This window comes from Geotrypetes seraphini, chromosome 1 (genome assembly GCF_902459505.1).
Source record: "Geotrypetes seraphini chromosome 1, aGeoSer1.1, whole genome shotgun sequence".
NCBI classification, from domain to species: domain Eukaryota; kingdom Metazoa; phylum Chordata; class Amphibia; order Gymnophiona; family Dermophiidae; genus Geotrypetes; species Geotrypetes seraphini.
This window is the reverse complement of record NC_047084.1, coordinates 35,288,455-35,305,870: the sequence shown is the minus strand read 5'-3', so window position 1 is coordinate 35,305,870 and position 17,416 is coordinate 35,288,455. Positions and strand designations below refer to the sequence as shown.

Below are 17,416 nucleotides of genomic sequence, written 5' to 3'. Positions count from 1 at the left end.
CTCTGTTTGCAGTTATATAGGCAGGGGCCTAGCCACTATAGTAGCATTCCAGTCTCTGTGCACAATCTGGTTCTAACAAATGCGCCTGAATTTGATGGCCTTCCGCTTAGCCATCTTGCTCCCCTCCAGTCTATCCAGAATTCAGCTACTTGACTTATATTCCAGGGGAGCCACTATACTCATGTTACTCCTCTCCTAAAATCACTTCATTGGTTTCTCATCCATTTCCAAATACAATTCACACTCCTCTTACTGACCTACAAATGCACTCATTCAGCTGCCCCTCACTATTTCTCTTTGTTTATCTCCCCATGTGCCCCCACCCCACCCCCCATGAGCTCCGCTCAGCTGGTAAGTCCCTCCCATCTGTGTCCTTCTCTTCAACTGCCAACTCCAGATTCCGTTCCTTCTACCCTGCTGCGCCATATGCTCGGAACAAGCTGCCCGAATCCCTACGGCAGGCTTCGTCAGTGCTCAGGGCCCAATTAAAAGCCCACCTCTTTGAAAGTGCTTTTGAATCCTAACTCCTCTCTCCTTGGGTTCTGCATCCCCAACCCTATGTGTCATGTCTGTCTGTCCAAGTTAGATTGTAAGCTCTTATGGGCAGGAACCATATATTAAATGTCAAAATGTACAGTGCTGCATATATCTTTCAGCGCTGTATAAGTGACAAGTAGTAGTAATATTAAATGACTAGAATACTGCTGTTTATCTGCTTGTTGCCTAAAACGTAGGTGGTTCCTAATAGAATTACACCCTTTGTTTCTGTATCAGCTCATTGTAGTGCCATACTGGAATGAAAGGAATCCATGCCAAAAAAAATCAAACAAACCTGAAAAGTACACTAAGCGATCTGTGTTCAAAGGGAAAATAGCACAGAAGATTAACTTTTTTCCTTTTTCCTTAGCGTGCTAGTTTTGACAAGACAGAATTTGAGTTTGAGGACTTCAGAACTGATTTGCATAAGTGTTGCATGCCTATATATTTTTAAGTAGCAAAATAATTTTTAGCATTGTTGTCCTCTGCCTGCTTATCGTAAGAAAAAGGATAGAAGTAGCCTAGTGGTTAGAATACTAGTCTGGGTACTAGGGTTCAAATCCTGCTTCTCCCACTGATAAACCTCATGAACTTGGGCTAGTCACTTTTTCTTCCATTGCTTCATGTACCCACTTAGATTGTAAATTCTTTTGGCAGACGTTATCACAGCTTAAAAATTGTTGTAGCCTGCCTTAAGCTAAAATTGGAACAGCAGTCTAAAAATTATTCCCATTACTAAGGACCATCCAGCTTGATTCCCAGGTCAGGTCTCTGCTTGGGTTAACCAAGACTGAGGATGACATGGAAGCAGCATTGATATTCTGGTAGAGTGGGAGTCCCCAGTTACTGCTCATAACTGGGAAAGGAGAAAAAAAATAGGAGAAAAATCCTTTGGTATATGTTTATGAAAGGTTTTGGTGTTCAAGCCTAACCAAGATGGCCTTCAGTTGAGTTCAAAGGACTAGGAGAAAACTCTCAGACCACAAAAAAAATTCAAATGTGCTTGGCTGATTTAGAAAGCAGAATAAACCTATAGTTCTATACAACTTTGAATCGGACCATTTTTTAAATCAGACTATTTGCATGTTTACAACAAAATGCTATCTTTTGTTATTTACCATGTCTTTGTTAGCCATCAGTTTTTCTTTGTTCCTGTTTTTGGGCAGAATAAAGTGGAATCCTGGTCGGCTCTCATTTTACCTTTCACTATGGTTATATTCTCCATCATGATCCTGGATTTCTACATTGAGTCAGTATGTTCAGTCAAAATGGAAGTCTCCACGTCTGCCCGCTATACCTCATTTCTGGTTCCTATTAGCGCTCTTCTTCTCGGGCACTTCTGGACACATCCAATTACTGAGCAACTTCGATCTATGAACAAACCAGCACCGCAGGAAAGAACAGAGCATGTGCTTTCTGGAGGAGTGGTCGTGAGTGCACTTTTCTTCATCATGTGTAAGCCTTTTACCTATGTCATGTCTTTTAGTCTAAAAAGAGAGTGCAATGCTGGAAGAAATCTTAGAGCAAACACAATTGTGGAGCTCCTTATCTTCTCTGCAGACCAGTCCATACAGATAGGATTATGCTTTTCTACCCCAGTATTTTTCAACCTTTTTTGGGCAAAGGCACACTTGTTTCATGAAAAAAATCACGAGGCACACCACCATTAGAAAATGTTAAAAAATTTAACTCTGTGCCTATATTGACTATATATAAAGTAATTCTCTTGAATAGGAATCAAATAAACACAAAGAAAGTATTTTATAATGCTGCCACCGCCAACAACACCGTTGGCGGTGGTGGCACTCAAGTGGCCGCAGTTTGCCGGCCTAGGGACAACACTGGAGGGTGGCCAGCTGTGCACCCCCTTGGGACGTAAACCCGGGGTGGGGCAGACCGCCCCCCCCACCCTGGTATGCCACTATCTGTACCTCACTCCCTCCCTATGACCAAAAATTCTCCTTTCTTCTATTCCCCGTGTACACAATCATCTCTTTCCCTCTCTTCCTCTCTCCAAAGTCCATGCCTTCTGTGTCCAAACACTCATTCCCTCCCCCACCTCAGCATCTCTTTCCCTCCCTTCCTCTCTCCCAAGTCCATTTCTTCTGTGTCCAAAAACGCATTCCCTCCCCCACCTCAGCATCTCTTTCCCTCCCTTCCTCTCTCCCAAGTCCATTTCTTCTGTGTCCAAAAACGCATTCCCTCCCCCACCTCAGCATCTCTTTCCCTCCCTTCCTCTCTCCCAAGTCCATTTCTTCTGTGTCCAAAAACGCATTCCCTCCCCCACCTCAGCATCTCTCCCTCCCTTCCTCTCTCCCAAGTCCATGCCTTCTGTGTCCAAAAACCCATTCCCTCCCCCACCTCAGCATCTCTTTCCCTCCCTTCCTCTCTCCCAAGTTCATGCCTTGTGTCCAAAACGCACTCCCTCCCCCCTTTTGTGTTCCGTGTTTGCCTCCCAGCCCATCTTTGCAACTTTCTCAGCAAAACGAAGCTCAAGCCACGAGGCTTGTCTTCTGCTTCCTGCCTGCCCTGCCGCGCACAAATAGCCAAACGGAAGTATTCTCCGACGTCAGCGCTGATGTCGGAGGGCAGGCTTTGCTTAAGCCCTCCCTCCGACGTCAGCGCTGACATCGGGGAACGCTTGCGATCGGCTATATGTTAGCTGCAGGGCAGGCAGGAACAGAAGACGAGCCTCGCGGCTCGAGATGTATTGAACTCTGCGGGTCCCCCGTCCAGCTCTCTCCTGACCACGTGGGGCGGACCGCCCCTCTCCCTAGACTGGTGATACTGCCCTGATGGCGGCCCTGACCGTACGGCACACCAGGCAACATCTCGCGGCACACTAGTGTGCCGCGGAACAGCAGTTGAAAAACACTGTTCTACCCCACAGATGGACACAGAAAACAAAGGATTTGATGATACAACTGTCTAGAGTCCTTTGCAGCCCTCAGACATTTTTGTATTTCTCTCACTAGCAGATGGTAGACTAGCAGGAACCATACAATATGGGATCATGAGATAGAGACCAGACAGCTTCAGGGTCTAAGAGAGAGATTGGATTTGGTTGACACCAGGTTTCTGGCCTTGGTATGCAAAACCTGATTCAATTTGGATCCTTGTTTTCCATCACCTTTCAGTGCCTTTGGACAGACTCCTGCTGCCCTTTCCTTCTTTTAAGAGGAGGTCAGGCTGCTTGTAGATGGAAGCAGGAAATAAAGACTGATGAGAAGGAAGACTACTCAGATTCCACCTGGAGCAGAAGTCACGTTCCTTTGCAGAGGCTCAAAGATGAGGGGCAGACAATAGCTCTGCAAGCAGTCATGGGAAGATTTTGGGGCAAATTGAGAGCAGCAGGCACTGTGCAGCCTAGGGTTGTTGTCAAACAAGTTCAGGCATGGGTGGAAAGCCTGGAGGAGACCCCAAATGGGAAGGGCAGGCTCTAGGAAGGTGTTCTAGGTGCAATGCATCTTAAGGTTGATTGAGGGAAGATCAGAGTTGCCTAAGAGAAAGGAGTGTACGCTGGCTGTTGGAGTAATTCTGCGTGATGTGTGTGTAAGAAAGCCACCATATGTGCCCATTCAAAGCTCCACTTGACTGCAGGAGCATGCCATAATTGTGCAACTTAATGGGAGTGCCCCTTCAAGCACCTTAGGTGTTCCTGCAGGACAACTGGAGGAGGACTGAAGCTGGCAATAAATAAGAGGAAGGCCATCTTAAAGGATTGGATTGGATTTATTTGATTTGATATACCGCCATTTACATAAGTATTAGGTGGAGTACAAAATTACAATTTACATAACAATATCCATACAGTAGCAATAACAATTATAATTTACTAATACAGTGGTACCTCGGTTTACAAGTGCACCGGTTTGCGAGTGTTTTGCAAGACGAGCAAAACATTTGCCAAATCGGTGCCTCGGAAACCGAGCATAGCTCGATTTACGAGCACCCCTCCCCCGCAATCCGCCCTGCCCCCCCCCCCGCGATACGACCCCCCCGACACGATTGGGCACCCCCCGCCACGATCCGACCCCCCCCCCCCGACACAATTGGGCACCCCCCCGCCGCTTCTTACCCTCATCTGGGCACTCTTGAAAATCGGCCTTCTCGTCTGCTGGGCCTTGAGCATCTGAGCATGCTCAAGGCCTGCGAGTTCACGTTCTGAACGTGAACGTGAACTCGCAGCCCTGCAGACGAGGAGACCGATTTTCAAGAGTGCCCAGATGAGGGTAAGAAGCGGCGGGGGGGGGGGTGCCCAATTGTGTCGGGGGGGGGATGTCGGATCGTGTTGGGGGGGTGCCCAGTCGGGGGGGGGGGGGTCGGATCGTGGCGGGGGGGTGCCCAATCGTGTCGGGGGGGTGCCGGTTTGAGGCAGGGGGGGGCCGGATCGCAGGGGGGGCCTTCGAGGGGAGCAATGCCGGTTCTCGGGGGAGGGGGGAACACATCAAAGCGAGTTTCCATTATTTCCTATGGGGAAACTCGCTTTGATAAAGGAGCATTTTGGATTACGAGCATGCTCCTGGAACGGATTATGCTCGTAATCCAAGGTACCACTGTATACTGATTGAACCACATTCTTCCCTAAACCAAATAGTCTTACTTCCTGTAAGCTAGGTAGTTGGAGCAAATGTTTTTGAGAAGAATGCAGTGGTCTTGCAGGGACATATGTCATAAAAAAAATTTTCAACAAATATTCAGGTTGATTCAAATGTAAGGCCTTAGAATCAAGACATAGTAACTTAAAATCAATATGTTTAGAAATTGTTAACCAAGGCAGATGGTGCAGAACTGGAGTATTGTGATCAACTCTCATCTTCACTAATGAGCCTAGTGGCTGTATTCTACACAAGCTGTAAATACTGCAGACTAACCTTGCTGGATCCTAAGAGAGTTAAAATAATCATATATACTAGTAATAAAAGAATAAGTTTTATAAGATTTCCTCCAGTTAATATTGGTTTTAACTGTCATAATAAGCATAAATAATAAAACCAAGATTTAACATGACTAATCTGAGTTTTAAAGCTTAAATCATTGTCGCAACACACTCCCAGCATACTAATCATTTGAAGGAGAGGCAGCATTTGACTGGCAATGCTAGACAAAGTTGCAGAGCCCATAGCAGATTTTTCAACATTTAAAATTAAATTGTGTATACAAGTTTTAACTGATGTAATATTGTGTACTTGATGTAAGATGGAAAAATGAATAAAGAATTTGAAAAAAAAATTAAATTAAATTGTGCTCACTCATCCAATCAGTTAACATTTGCAATTTTGCGTTGAAGTCAGAGTTATGAGGTCATTTTTCATGTAGAACATAAGACTCTTAGGGCCTCGTTTACAAAGCTGCGTTAGCGGCTGCCCTGCGCTATCGGCCCCGAAGCCCATAGAGATTTAAAGGGCTTCGGGGCTGTTGCCACGCGGCAGCCGCTAGTGTGGCTTTGTAAAAGAGGCAGATAGTGTTTGATTTCCTCAGCCTGCCCCAGTGATTCATTATTTTTCATCTCCTGAACATAATGTATCTAGTACTGGAGTTTCTGTATATGTGTAAAGGGAGTTTTTGGAGAACTGTCTATCCTTGGTTTGAGTCCCAGCTCTCCATAGGTGGAACCTATGTTGGAGGCTGCGAAGAGATCCCTTTTAAAACAGAGAATAATAAAGTTTCTGGAATCCAGGCAACATGGATTCACTAGAAGCAGGTCTTGTCAGACAAATCTGATCAATTTCTTTGACTGGGTGACCAGAGAATTGGATAGAGGAAGAACGCTAGATGTGGTATATTTAGATTTTAGCAAAGCTTTTGACAGTGTTAAACTGAGTGTCCTCGGGATGGGCCCCAAAGTGATGGATTGAGTCAAGAATGGTTGAGTGAAAGGCAACAGAGAGTAGTGCTCAATGGAGATAATAATAAATTTATTCTTTTATACCGCCATAACCAAAAGTTCTAGGCGGCTTACACTAAAAAGAGCTGGACAATCAGCAAAATACAATAATACAGTAAAAAATACAAATATTTATAAAATAGAATTTCAATAATAAAACTCACTAAGTAATAAACTTATTGAACAAAGTGGTCTTAATTAATTTCCAAAAACAGCAATAGGATAACATAGCTGGGCATGATGGACCTCTGGTCTGACCCAGCAGAGGCAGTGCTTATGTTTTAACCAAGATTGTTGCCTACCAGCTTGAAATGCTAGGGTTCTATCTAAGAAGGTCTTATATCTACACCCATTAATTTTTGGATAAGCAAATAAGTAGAAATTTCTAGTTTCTCTTGATGGTCTATGCAACACAAAATGAGGAAAAAGGTAAGCTGGAGACAATCACGATATCAGCTTAAAGCAGATACAGGAAAATTTGAATAATACTCTTGCCTCCAAAGGCAGCCAATGAAGTAAACGATAATATGGACTAATATGGTCATTCTATTTTAAACCAAAAATTAATCGAACACTTGTATTCTGAATTATCCTTAATTTCCTTAGAATTTTTTTGGGTGCTCCTAAATAGATGATGTTACAATAGTCTGAAATAGATAAAACTAATGCCTGCACCAATTGTCTGAACGATAAAGGATCAAAATATTTTTTTATGGTTCTTAATTTCCACAATGTAAAAAAGCATTTTTGTAACACTAAGTTCGTGTGTTCTGCTAGTGTTAAATGTCGGGCTAGTGTGACTCCCAGAATTTTGATAGATTTAATAATCGGGTAGTCATGACCATTAAGATGAAGCAATGAGTTTTATTTTGTTGTTGGGACTAGCCAAGAAAAGTTTGGTCTTTTCCGTATTGAGTTTCAGTTTGAAATTAATTTTCCACTGTTCTTTCTGAGTCATAATAGAAGATATCTGGTTTAAAATTTCAGTGGTAAAATTATTTAGAGGGATTAAAATAGAAATGTCATCAGCTTATATATAAAATTTTACACTCTGAGGAAAGGATGTTACCAGTGGCATGCCTCTAGGTTTGGCTCTTGGGCCTGTGTTTTTTTTGAAGGGCTGTCTGGTAAGCTTTGCCTCTGTGAATAATACCAAAAATCTGCAATGGTGTGGATAACATGAGGATGAGGAAGGACCTAGTGAAGCTTGAGGAATTGTTCAAATTTTGGCAGCTAAGATTTAATGCTAAGAAATGCAAGGTCATGCATTTATTTTTTTTATTTATAGTATTTATACACCGCTTATAGTGGTTTAAATTCAGGTACTCAAGCATTTCTCACTGTCTATCCCGGTGGTCTCACGATCTGACTAATGTACCTGAAGCAATGGAGTGTTAAGTGATTTGTCCAGGCTGCAAAACCCAAGGGAATGGTACAGTTTAGGAAGTGAAGAAGGTTTAGTCATGAAAGAGGGAGCGGAACTTGGGTATGATAGTATGTGATGAACTTAAGGTGGCCAAACAGGTTGAAAAGGTGACAGCTAGAAGGATTGTTTGGGTGCATAGGGCAGTAGGAAAAAAGAGGTATTGATGCCCGTGTATAAGACTCTGTCCCCATAAAAAGCAGCAATTATTTCAGAATGTTTTGATTATTTTTTTAAGTCTTGGTTTTTTTAAACCAACAATAAAATGCAATCATTTTTTTAACACACCCCTCCTTTTTTAATACCCCCTCCTCTCTGTAAAAAAATATTTTCAGTAATAATCCCTGAGTCACAAAGCAAGGGTGCTCCTAGGAAAAGGGAGCATCATAAACACTGCAGTGAGCATTAGAACATCAATATACCCATTGTTAAACTGAAGCCAGATTAATACAGATCTATCCTGCACAGTCAACGTTATGCTAAGTATTGATACTTTAAAAAGTGCTAACTCCACCCCTGGAATGCTCCCCCAATAGCCATTTTTGAGCTTGACACAAACCTGTCATTTTCAGCGGCACAAACTGGCAATTTAACCGGTAAGAAGCCATTTCTGGCTGGTTAATTAACTTTGAATATTGACCCCTTTGTATTTGTTTGATATTTTTTTTTCAGTCCATTAAACTATGGCTTCATTGTAAGTATGAATTAGTGAAACTATGCTTTTCAGTGCCATTAATGCACTCAGCAATATGCTTGCTTAAGAAATGAGAATTGCATATAGATGTAGATAGGGTCTGAAAGTCACCTTTTATTGTTTGTTTACAGCTTTTGGAAGTAATGTTCAAATATCTTTAGTACTGAATACATAACTAGTACATAGTTGTTTCTGTTATATACTGATCTGTATCAACAAATGACAGACCTGCAGTTAGCAGTCACTTCTGTTTATGTATGCCCCTACCCCCAAAGGAAGTCCACAGATCAAACATATTTAGAGCTACAATGTTGCAAACCTGACCATGCCCAAACTCCCAACTTTAGATAACTTCTTGTTAACAATCGAATAATACTCTCAACCCAACTCCCCCATTCCTTTCCCCACTTAGTAATGAGGCTACACTAACATCTTATTCCAGGCTAGAATTTGGGAGTTATTGTGTATATACATAAGTACACAGTTTTAACTGTGTATGTATAAATGAATTTTCTTAATGTAAGTATGCGTGTACTTCCATTTTGAAAATTGTCTCTGTGAATTTATGTGTCTAATTTACACTTGCTCTTTACCATGCACAAATTTTCTAATTTATTTTATGCACATATGCATATTTTCCAAAAATGTATGCAGAAATTGAAATTGGACCCCAAGAATGCCTCCACTCAGTACAAATAAAGCTATGTGTTTACAGGCTGTACACACACATAAGAAACACAATTTTATAAGTGCTTAGTTCCATAGATAAAACACTGTTTTACCTGTGGAAATGGCTTTTTATCATTGCCTTCTTTATGATGAAAGAGACATGAAATAATTCCTCTCTTTTTTTCTCTCCTTTCCTGTTCAGCTGCCAATATCTTATCTTCTAGCTCTAGAAGAGGCCATAAGGGAACCTTAGTGGGGTATTCCCCTGAAGGCACACCTCTATATAACTTTATGGGAGATGCTCTGCAGCGGAACTCTCCTTCCTTACCAAGATTTATTAAAGAATCCCTAAAACAGATCCTCGAAGAGTCTGACTCTAGGCATATTTTCTACTTTCTATGTCTAAATTTGGTAAGTAGTAATATTTCAGTATTAAGGTTATAGTATTCTTAAAGTTCAGTTCTCACGTACAGATTTTATTTACTGAGATTTTTCTCTCATTCTCTATTTATAGGGGAAATAAGTTTAGTAAAATATGCTCTATATAACGATATGGGAGCAATTTTCAAACTGTCCACATGTTTAGTTGGAATTAGCTCATAAAGACAAAGTCAGTAGGTACCTTTTATACATGTACTTTACCTGTGAAACTTGCTGTTGCTGCACATACCTGTTAACATTTTGCACCTCTTTGTATGGGTACTTTTTTCCATTAAAAAATAATGAACATTGTGTTGAAACAATGCAGGTAATAAGCTATGGAATGCATTGGTGGGACAATTATGGCTGTGTGTTCTCACTTGAGGGCTTCCCTCCGATGTCAAAGCTGACATCAGAGAGAAGCCTTTCTGGTCAGCCAGGGATCCCAGTTACCTCAACCATCCTCCTTCCAGCTTGGCTACACCTTCTTGTCGTCAGCACCAGCAGCACTTGTTTGCTCTTACACGCTGCACATGGCTGACCCAGAAGCCAATGGCAAACAGGTGCTCTTAACTTCATCCGATGCCTTCTCATTTCAGAGCTTCCTTTCAAATGAAAGAAACTTGACTCATGCGCATTTACACCACGTAGGTATTTAAACATCTCTATCATATCGCCCCTCTCCTGCCTTTCCTCCAAAATATACGTATTGAGATCTTTAAGTCTGTCCTCGTACGCCTTATGACGAAGACCACGTACAATTTTAGTAGCCTTCCTCTTAACAAACTTTATCCTTTTTATATCTTTTTGAAGGTGCGGTCTCCAGAATTGCACATAATATTCTAAATGAGGTCTCACCAGAGTCTTATACATGGGCATCAATACCTCTTTTTTCTACTTGGCCATACCTCTCCCTAGGCACCTTAGCATCCTTCTAGCTTTCACCATCACCTTTTCAACCTGTTTGGCCACCTTAAGATCATCACATACAATCTAAACAACATCCACGCCTGGTTTACACTTCTGGACTTTGCCACACGCCCTTTTAGCTTCTTTTTAAACATTTGATCATTTTATTGTAGTTGCCCTTGCAAAAATTAAATGCTACTACAGTAGATTTTTTTTAGCAGTGTCACTCCAGTTAGTTCAAATTTGATTATGTTATGATCACTCTTTCCAAAGCAGACTCAGCACAGTTACCGTATATACTCAAATATAAGATGATCGGTGAGGCAGTATTTCCTTTGATTAAACCCATGTTAACTTTGCCTCATTAATTTTGTGTTTTGTAATAGTATGTACCATAATGTCTGACACTTGTCAGGCTCACCAGTCTATAATTTCCCAGGTCAACTCTGAAACCCTTTTTAAAAATTGGTGTTATGTTGGCCACCCTTCAATCTTCCTATACCAAGCTTGATTTTAAAATAAATTATACATTACTTGCAGTAGCTCTGCAAGGTCATTTATTAGTTCTTTCAGTACTCTGGGATATATTCCATCTGGTTCAGGTAATATGCTATTCATTAATTTATCAAATTGTCCCATTAAATCTGCAAGGTTTACAGAGAATGTTCAGTTCCTCCAACTCATCAACTCCACATATGATATCTCCCCAACATCATCTTCATTGAAGACTGAAGCAAATAAATAATTTTATCTCTCTGCTATGGTCTTTCCTGATTGCCCCTTTTACCCACAACTGATTCTTTTACCGGATTCTTGCTTCTACTAATGCAACTAAAAACGTTTTTACTTTGAAAAGAAGATTAAGTTGGAGGCAAAAACAAAAAGTCTCTTTGCCTTCCTTATCAGCACTTTGCATTTAACTTGCCATTCTTTATGCTGTTTCCTATTATCTTTCCTCCATTTTCTTTTAGATGTAATAACTTCCTTCACCTCACTTTTTACCCATGCTGGCTGTTGTTTGTCCTTTCCACCTTTTTTTAATGCATGGAATATATCTGGTTTGGGCTTCCAGGGTGATATTTTTGAATAAATTTTTGACCTTTGCTATTGCTTCTCTAAGTTAGGGTTTTTTTGAGGGGAGGCAGAGGAGAAAGCTTTCAAAATTCTCACTGTTATCTAAGTCTGTTTCAGCCTACCCGGAGATTCCAACTAATCTGACTTATATTCTTATAGGAAATAAAACAAAGGATTTGAAGTGTTTGGTACATTGCAGACAGTGGAGAAGTGAGAGTCTTTGGTCACTGGGTGCCCCACAGTGTGTGGCAAAAATTTGAATAAAAATGGATAAATGGTTCAAACATTATTAGTGAGGCTGGAGAAGTGGATACACATTATTTCCCTTTAAGAGGCTAAGCAGAAATGTCATGATAGATACACTACTAAGGACATGATCACTGGCAATATAACAGTTTAAGATTAAGCAGAATAAGATTGCTCTGTGCTAGAATATATGTAGAAGCTGAGACCTACTGAAACTCTCATGTCTTCGTACTCTAAGATGGCTGACACGAACACTGCATCTTTGATGTAAAGCTTTTCTAAGTGTTGTCCTGGGTTGTGTGTTTTTTTTTTTGTATCAACATTTTATTGAAACTTTTTAAAAAATATACAATATAATTATAAAAGCAAAAACAATATCAATACATTAGTAAGCTGCAAACTCACAAGTCAGAGATATAAAGGAGTCAGATGAGGTTAATATTTAAATCTTTACAGAATGCATCAAGAGGAGCCCAAGTCCTAGTTATTTTGTTTAAACGCTATTATTTCTTTGTATTTTCTGATGGTACAAAGATGATTCCACCATTCCTGGAAGTGAGTTTGGAATTATCCTTCCAATTGTAGATATGATGAGTAGCTAAAGCAATCATCATATCAAAAATTTTTGTGAATGATTGTGATATAGGGATATCTGGGTTTGAAGAGTGCAATATGATGGATTTATAAGACATAGGCAAATTGTTGTCCAAATGAATTATAGAGAAAATTCTTGACCATATGTCCAACCAATAAATTTGTAGATTAGGACATGCAAAAAGGAGATATAAGAAAGTACCAGGTTGCTGAAGGCAGACCAACAAAGCTCTGAAGAGGATGTTTGTAAAAACTTGGCTATTTTAGTAGGGGTCCAATAGGTCATATGCATAATAAAATATGTAGATTGACAAACAGATGGCAACATAGGTCAGGCTGAAGATGACCAAAAGGAATTCCAATTTCTTTAGCACTCTCCAGACCAGTAGAGATTAATCTTACAAGCGGGTATATATCTCATCATGATCAGCAAGTGGAGACTGAAACAAAACTGTGAAATAGTACATAAGAGGTACCTTCCCCTATTCCTATCAGTCTTCTTTCAGTCTCCAGCAGGTGTGAGTGAGCTGTACCCATCTCCCTTGGTAGGGTTGTTGGAATTTGTTTAGGGATCCTAGTCCCCGTTTTGGTGCCGGATTGAGCTTGGGTGGGCCCTATTTGGGGGGTCCGTCCAACCTCAGGGGTGTCAAACCTGGCAGGTTTCGTGCTGGGTCCCTCCCCCCATTTCCTCCACCTCCCCAACATTTTTTAGAGGAGCCTCGGCAGTAAGCCTTGCCCCCTAAGTCAAGCAAGGCATGCTGCTTTGAGAGCCAGTGGAGTCTGTTCTGTTAAAAAAAAAAATTCTGAGGTAGTGCCGGTCTGAAAGGTTGCTCCCTTTAAATATTCTTTAAATTATTGTATTTTTTGACTGACCAGCACTTTTATTCTAGCTAGGTCACATTTGGACCAATTGAGCACTTCTCAGGGGAAGTGGTGCACAATTTGGTCCAGACGCGAGGCACTCGCAGCTGGCCTGAAATCGGCTGTTTGGGCCGGTGCGGTCGTGGAGCTCTGTCAGTAGAGGCTGCAGGTGTCCAGGGCTCCCCGGCCTTAGTGCCTCGTGAGTTGGCAGGGACAGTGGGGAAGCCTGTTCTTCCTCCACCGCCCCCAGAGGGATTCCCTCTCAGCTGATTTTTGTTAACAGCTGATGCCAGCTTGCCTGCTTTAGTGGCTGGGATAGTTCAGGCTTCCCAGCCACTACAGGCCCTGGAGGGGTTATTTTTGGCGGGAACTTCACCATTTTAACAGACAGGCCCCTCCATTTTGTCAGCAACCTCAGTTGACCTTCCCCCTGTATTGAAAAAACAGGGGCCGGTTTCAGTTGGGACCCCTGCTGTGGCAGGGAGTCCCATGGGACCTCTAAAAGGATGTAGAAGATAAGAGTGAGGCAAACTGGAAACAACCACAACAACTGCACACCTCACTGGTTTGGGTTCAATTACAGGATGGAAAAAAGGTCTTCAATGCCATAATTACACTCAATATTTGTGAAAGTCCAGCTTTGGCTCTTCTAATTGCCTCCTTATGAAATGTAGCTTGTTTGCTTACTGCTGTATTCCTTTCTATCATTATTCAAAAATAAAGTCTAAACAACCGCACATTTCTTTTTTACTTATCCTTTTAATGCAGGTACTCGATTTACTTTGTGGTGCTCAAGAAGGAGGGGACCTTTTGGCCCATCCTAGATTTAAAAGGGGTCAACAGGGCTCTCATAATTCCCTCTTTTCGCATGGAAATGCTAAGGTCTGTCATTCTGGCAGTTTAGCCGGGGGAGTTCCTGACTTCTTTCGATCTAACGGAGTCCTACTTGCATGTTCCCATTCGGACCTCCCATCAGCTCTTCCTTCGCTTTGCGATCTTGGGTCAGCACTCTCAGTTCTGTGCGCTTCCCTTTGGCCTGGCCACGGCTCCCCGGAAGTTCACCAAGGTGATGGTGGTCATCGTGGAAGCCTTGCCATTAGAGGACATTCTGGTGCATCCCTACCTTGTAGCACTCGGGTTACGACTCGGATGGTGGAGTTTCTCCAGTCACTGGGATGGGTGGTCAACCTTTCCAAGTGTCGATTGGTCCCATCTCAGCGTCTGGAGTATGTTGGGGTTCTGTTCGACACAACCTTAGGGAAGGTCTTCTTTTCAGAGGCCTGGGTAAGCAAATTGCAATCTCAGATTCGCCTCCTTAAGGCGTCTCAGTGGCCTCAGGCACAGGATTTTCTCGCAGTCTTGGGGTCGATGGCAGCTTCCCTAGACGTAGTGAGGTGGGTGCGGGCCCACATGCATCCTCTTCAGTTTGCTGTGCTCCGGAGGTAGTTGCCCAAGAGGCACAGTTTGGATCTCCCTGTTCCTCTGCGAGGCTTGGTGCGCTGCAGTCTTTGTTGGTGGCTCCAGACCTCTCATCTTGTTCAGGGGACAAGTCTGGATCAACCACAGTGGACAGTACTTCTCATGAATGCCAGTCTTCTCGGTTGGGGAGCTCAGTGTCTAGGTCACTCAGCTCAGGGCACCTGGTCCACAGAGGAGGCATCCTAGTCGATCAATGTGTTGGAGACCAGAGCCATCCGTCTGGCGCTGTTAGCCTTCCACTCCTTCTTGTCGAGCAAGTCAGTCAGAGTTCTGTCAGTGGTGGCTTACGTCAGTCGTCAGGGAGGCATCAGGAGCACTCGGGTAGCGCAGTAGTGGCTCTGCTCATAGCTTCAGGACATCTCAGCCTCTCGCATAGCTGAAGTGGAGATTGTTCAGGCGGACTTCCTCAGTCGTCGCGTGCTAGATCCCGGAGAGTGGTGTCTAAGCCCCGTGGCCTTTCAGTTGATAGTGTAGTCTTGGGGTCAGCCCCTGATAGACCTGCTTTTTCAGTCATCACAGAGACGGTCAAATTGAGGGTCGGATGCTCTGATTCAGCTATGGCCAACAGAGGGGCTATTCCCTCTGTGGCCATTAGTGGGCAGAGTTCTTCTCCGCATCATTCGCCATCCGGGTCTCGTGGTTTTGGTGGCTCTGGATTGGCCTCAACATCCATGGTACGCGGATCTGGTGAGACATCTGGTGGCGGATCCTCTTCCTCTGCCTCTCTTGGACGACCTTCTGACACAGGGACCCATTCCAATGTTCGATCCGGGTCACTTCTTTCTCTTGAAAGTGGCCACCTAGGTAAGAAGGGTTATTCAGATAAAGTGATCTCAATTCTCTTGGGGTCCCGGAGGCTTTCTACTTATTGGGCTTATGTGAGGTTTTGGCGTCTTTTTGAGGAATGGTGTGCTGCGCTTGGAGTGGTCACTTTTCGCGCTTCCCTGCCTAAAATCTTGGAGTTCTTGCAGGATGGCCTGGAAAGGGGACTGGCATATATGAAATATATATGAAATATTTAGGCATTTATCTCCACGGCCTGCTGAAGATTTACTGCACATTTGTAATCAGAAATAGCCTCTTCTATGCATCCCATCTTGCCACGGACATCTGCTCTGAGTTTATATGTCAAAGCGTCATTTGGCTGTAGTTGCAGTACTTTAGAAAAGTCTTCAGCTTGCAGCCTTGTCAGTCTTTCGAGGGTTGTTGAAAGGTCAGCGTTTGACTGCCATTCCTGATATGATTCGCTTCTTGCGGAAGGCCAAATCGCTCCAGCCTACCATACGACCCTCTGTTCCATCTTGGGATCTGAATCTGGTTCTTTCAGTGCTAGTGTGCCCTCCTTTTGAACCATTGGGTGACTGCTCTTTGAAGGACCTTACTCTTAAAGCGGTCTTCTTGGTGGCCATTACTTCTGCTAGACGTGTTTCTGAACTACAGGCTTTCTCTTCTAGAGCTCCCTTCTTGGAGTTTTCTAGGGAGCAGGTTGTCTTGAGGCCTGTTCCTTCCTTTCTGTCTAAGGTAGTTTCTCCTTTTCATATCAATCCAGGCAGTGGTCCTCCTGGTTGGGTAGTTGGGAGGGATCTTCTGAGCTGAAGCAGTTGCCCAAGTTAGATGTTGGTCGGGTTCTTCGCTCTTATGTGCGGAGGACCCAGGAGATACGGAAATCAGATAGTAACATCATCTCTTTGTCCTTCTCGCGGATCCTCATCAGGGTGATGGCGCTTCTAAGGCTACTATTGCGCGCTGAATCAAGGAGACTATTGCTTCCACTTATCTTCTGAAGAAGAAGCCTGTTCCAGAATTTGTCAAGGCTCATTCCACTAGGGATCAGACAGCTTCTTGGGCTGAGTCTTCGCTAGTGCCTGCAGTGGACATTGGTACGGCTGTGGTTTGGTCTTCCTTGCATTCCTTTGTCAGACACTACCGAGTAGACATTCCCAAGTAGATGTTATGGCGTGTCGGGACGTGGTGTTCGGTGCGCATGTTCTGGTGTCGGCCCTTCGGGGGTCCCACCCATGATGGGGACTGCTTTGGTATGTCCCACTTATAAGATTAACCTCTACCGGTCTAGAGAGTGCTAAAGAAGGAGAAATTAGGTTCTTACCTGCTAATTTACTTTCTTTTAGCTTCTCCAGACCGGTAGAGGTCCCCACCCTGTCTATTGTCATGTTGTTATGGCTGTTGCCCAGGCAGTTTTTGTTTTTTAGCTGCAGATTCTAGTATTTTTCTAGGGCTGAGGAGAATTGAAGAACAGTGGCTGTGGCTCGGCTGACTTAGCTGGCGAGCTGTGGGGACATTTTCTTTCTGGGATCTCTCCTCTGCATTTTCCAACAGCATTTGGGTATATTAGTTATTACTCCTGTTCGGAATATTGTTTATTTCTGTTTCAAGTTCTTAGTTCTGCTTGGCTATTCGGCAGACTGATAGGAATAGGGTACCTCTTATGTACTATTTCACAGATTTGTTTCAGTCTCCACTAGAGGTCTGCACGGGAACGGGGATCCCGCGGGTTCCCCCCCTGGCCCACGGGACTCCCACGGGGACGCCCCCTGGCCCACGGGACTCCCACGGGGATGCCCCCTGACCCACGGGACTCCCACGGGGACGCCCCCTGGCCCAC

The 17,416-nt window shown here is 43.3% G+C and overlaps 1 protein-coding gene across 2 annotated transcripts in view; it reads left to right on the top strand.

Annotated features, from left to right (window-relative positions):
* SLC30A5 (solute carrier family 30 member 5) overlaps positions 1–17,416 on the top strand; it is a 121,124-nt gene that overhangs the window by 62,144 nt on the left and 41,564 nt on the right. For both annotated transcript variants that reach the window (XM_033929860.1, XM_033929869.1), the window contains 2 exons: positions 1,704–1,992; positions 9,413–9,621. In XM_033929860.1, the coding sequence (XP_033785751.1) occupies positions 1,704–1,992; positions 9,413–9,621 (498 nt within the window). The remainder of the gene's footprint in view (positions 1–1,703; positions 1,993–9,412; positions 9,622–17,416) is intronic.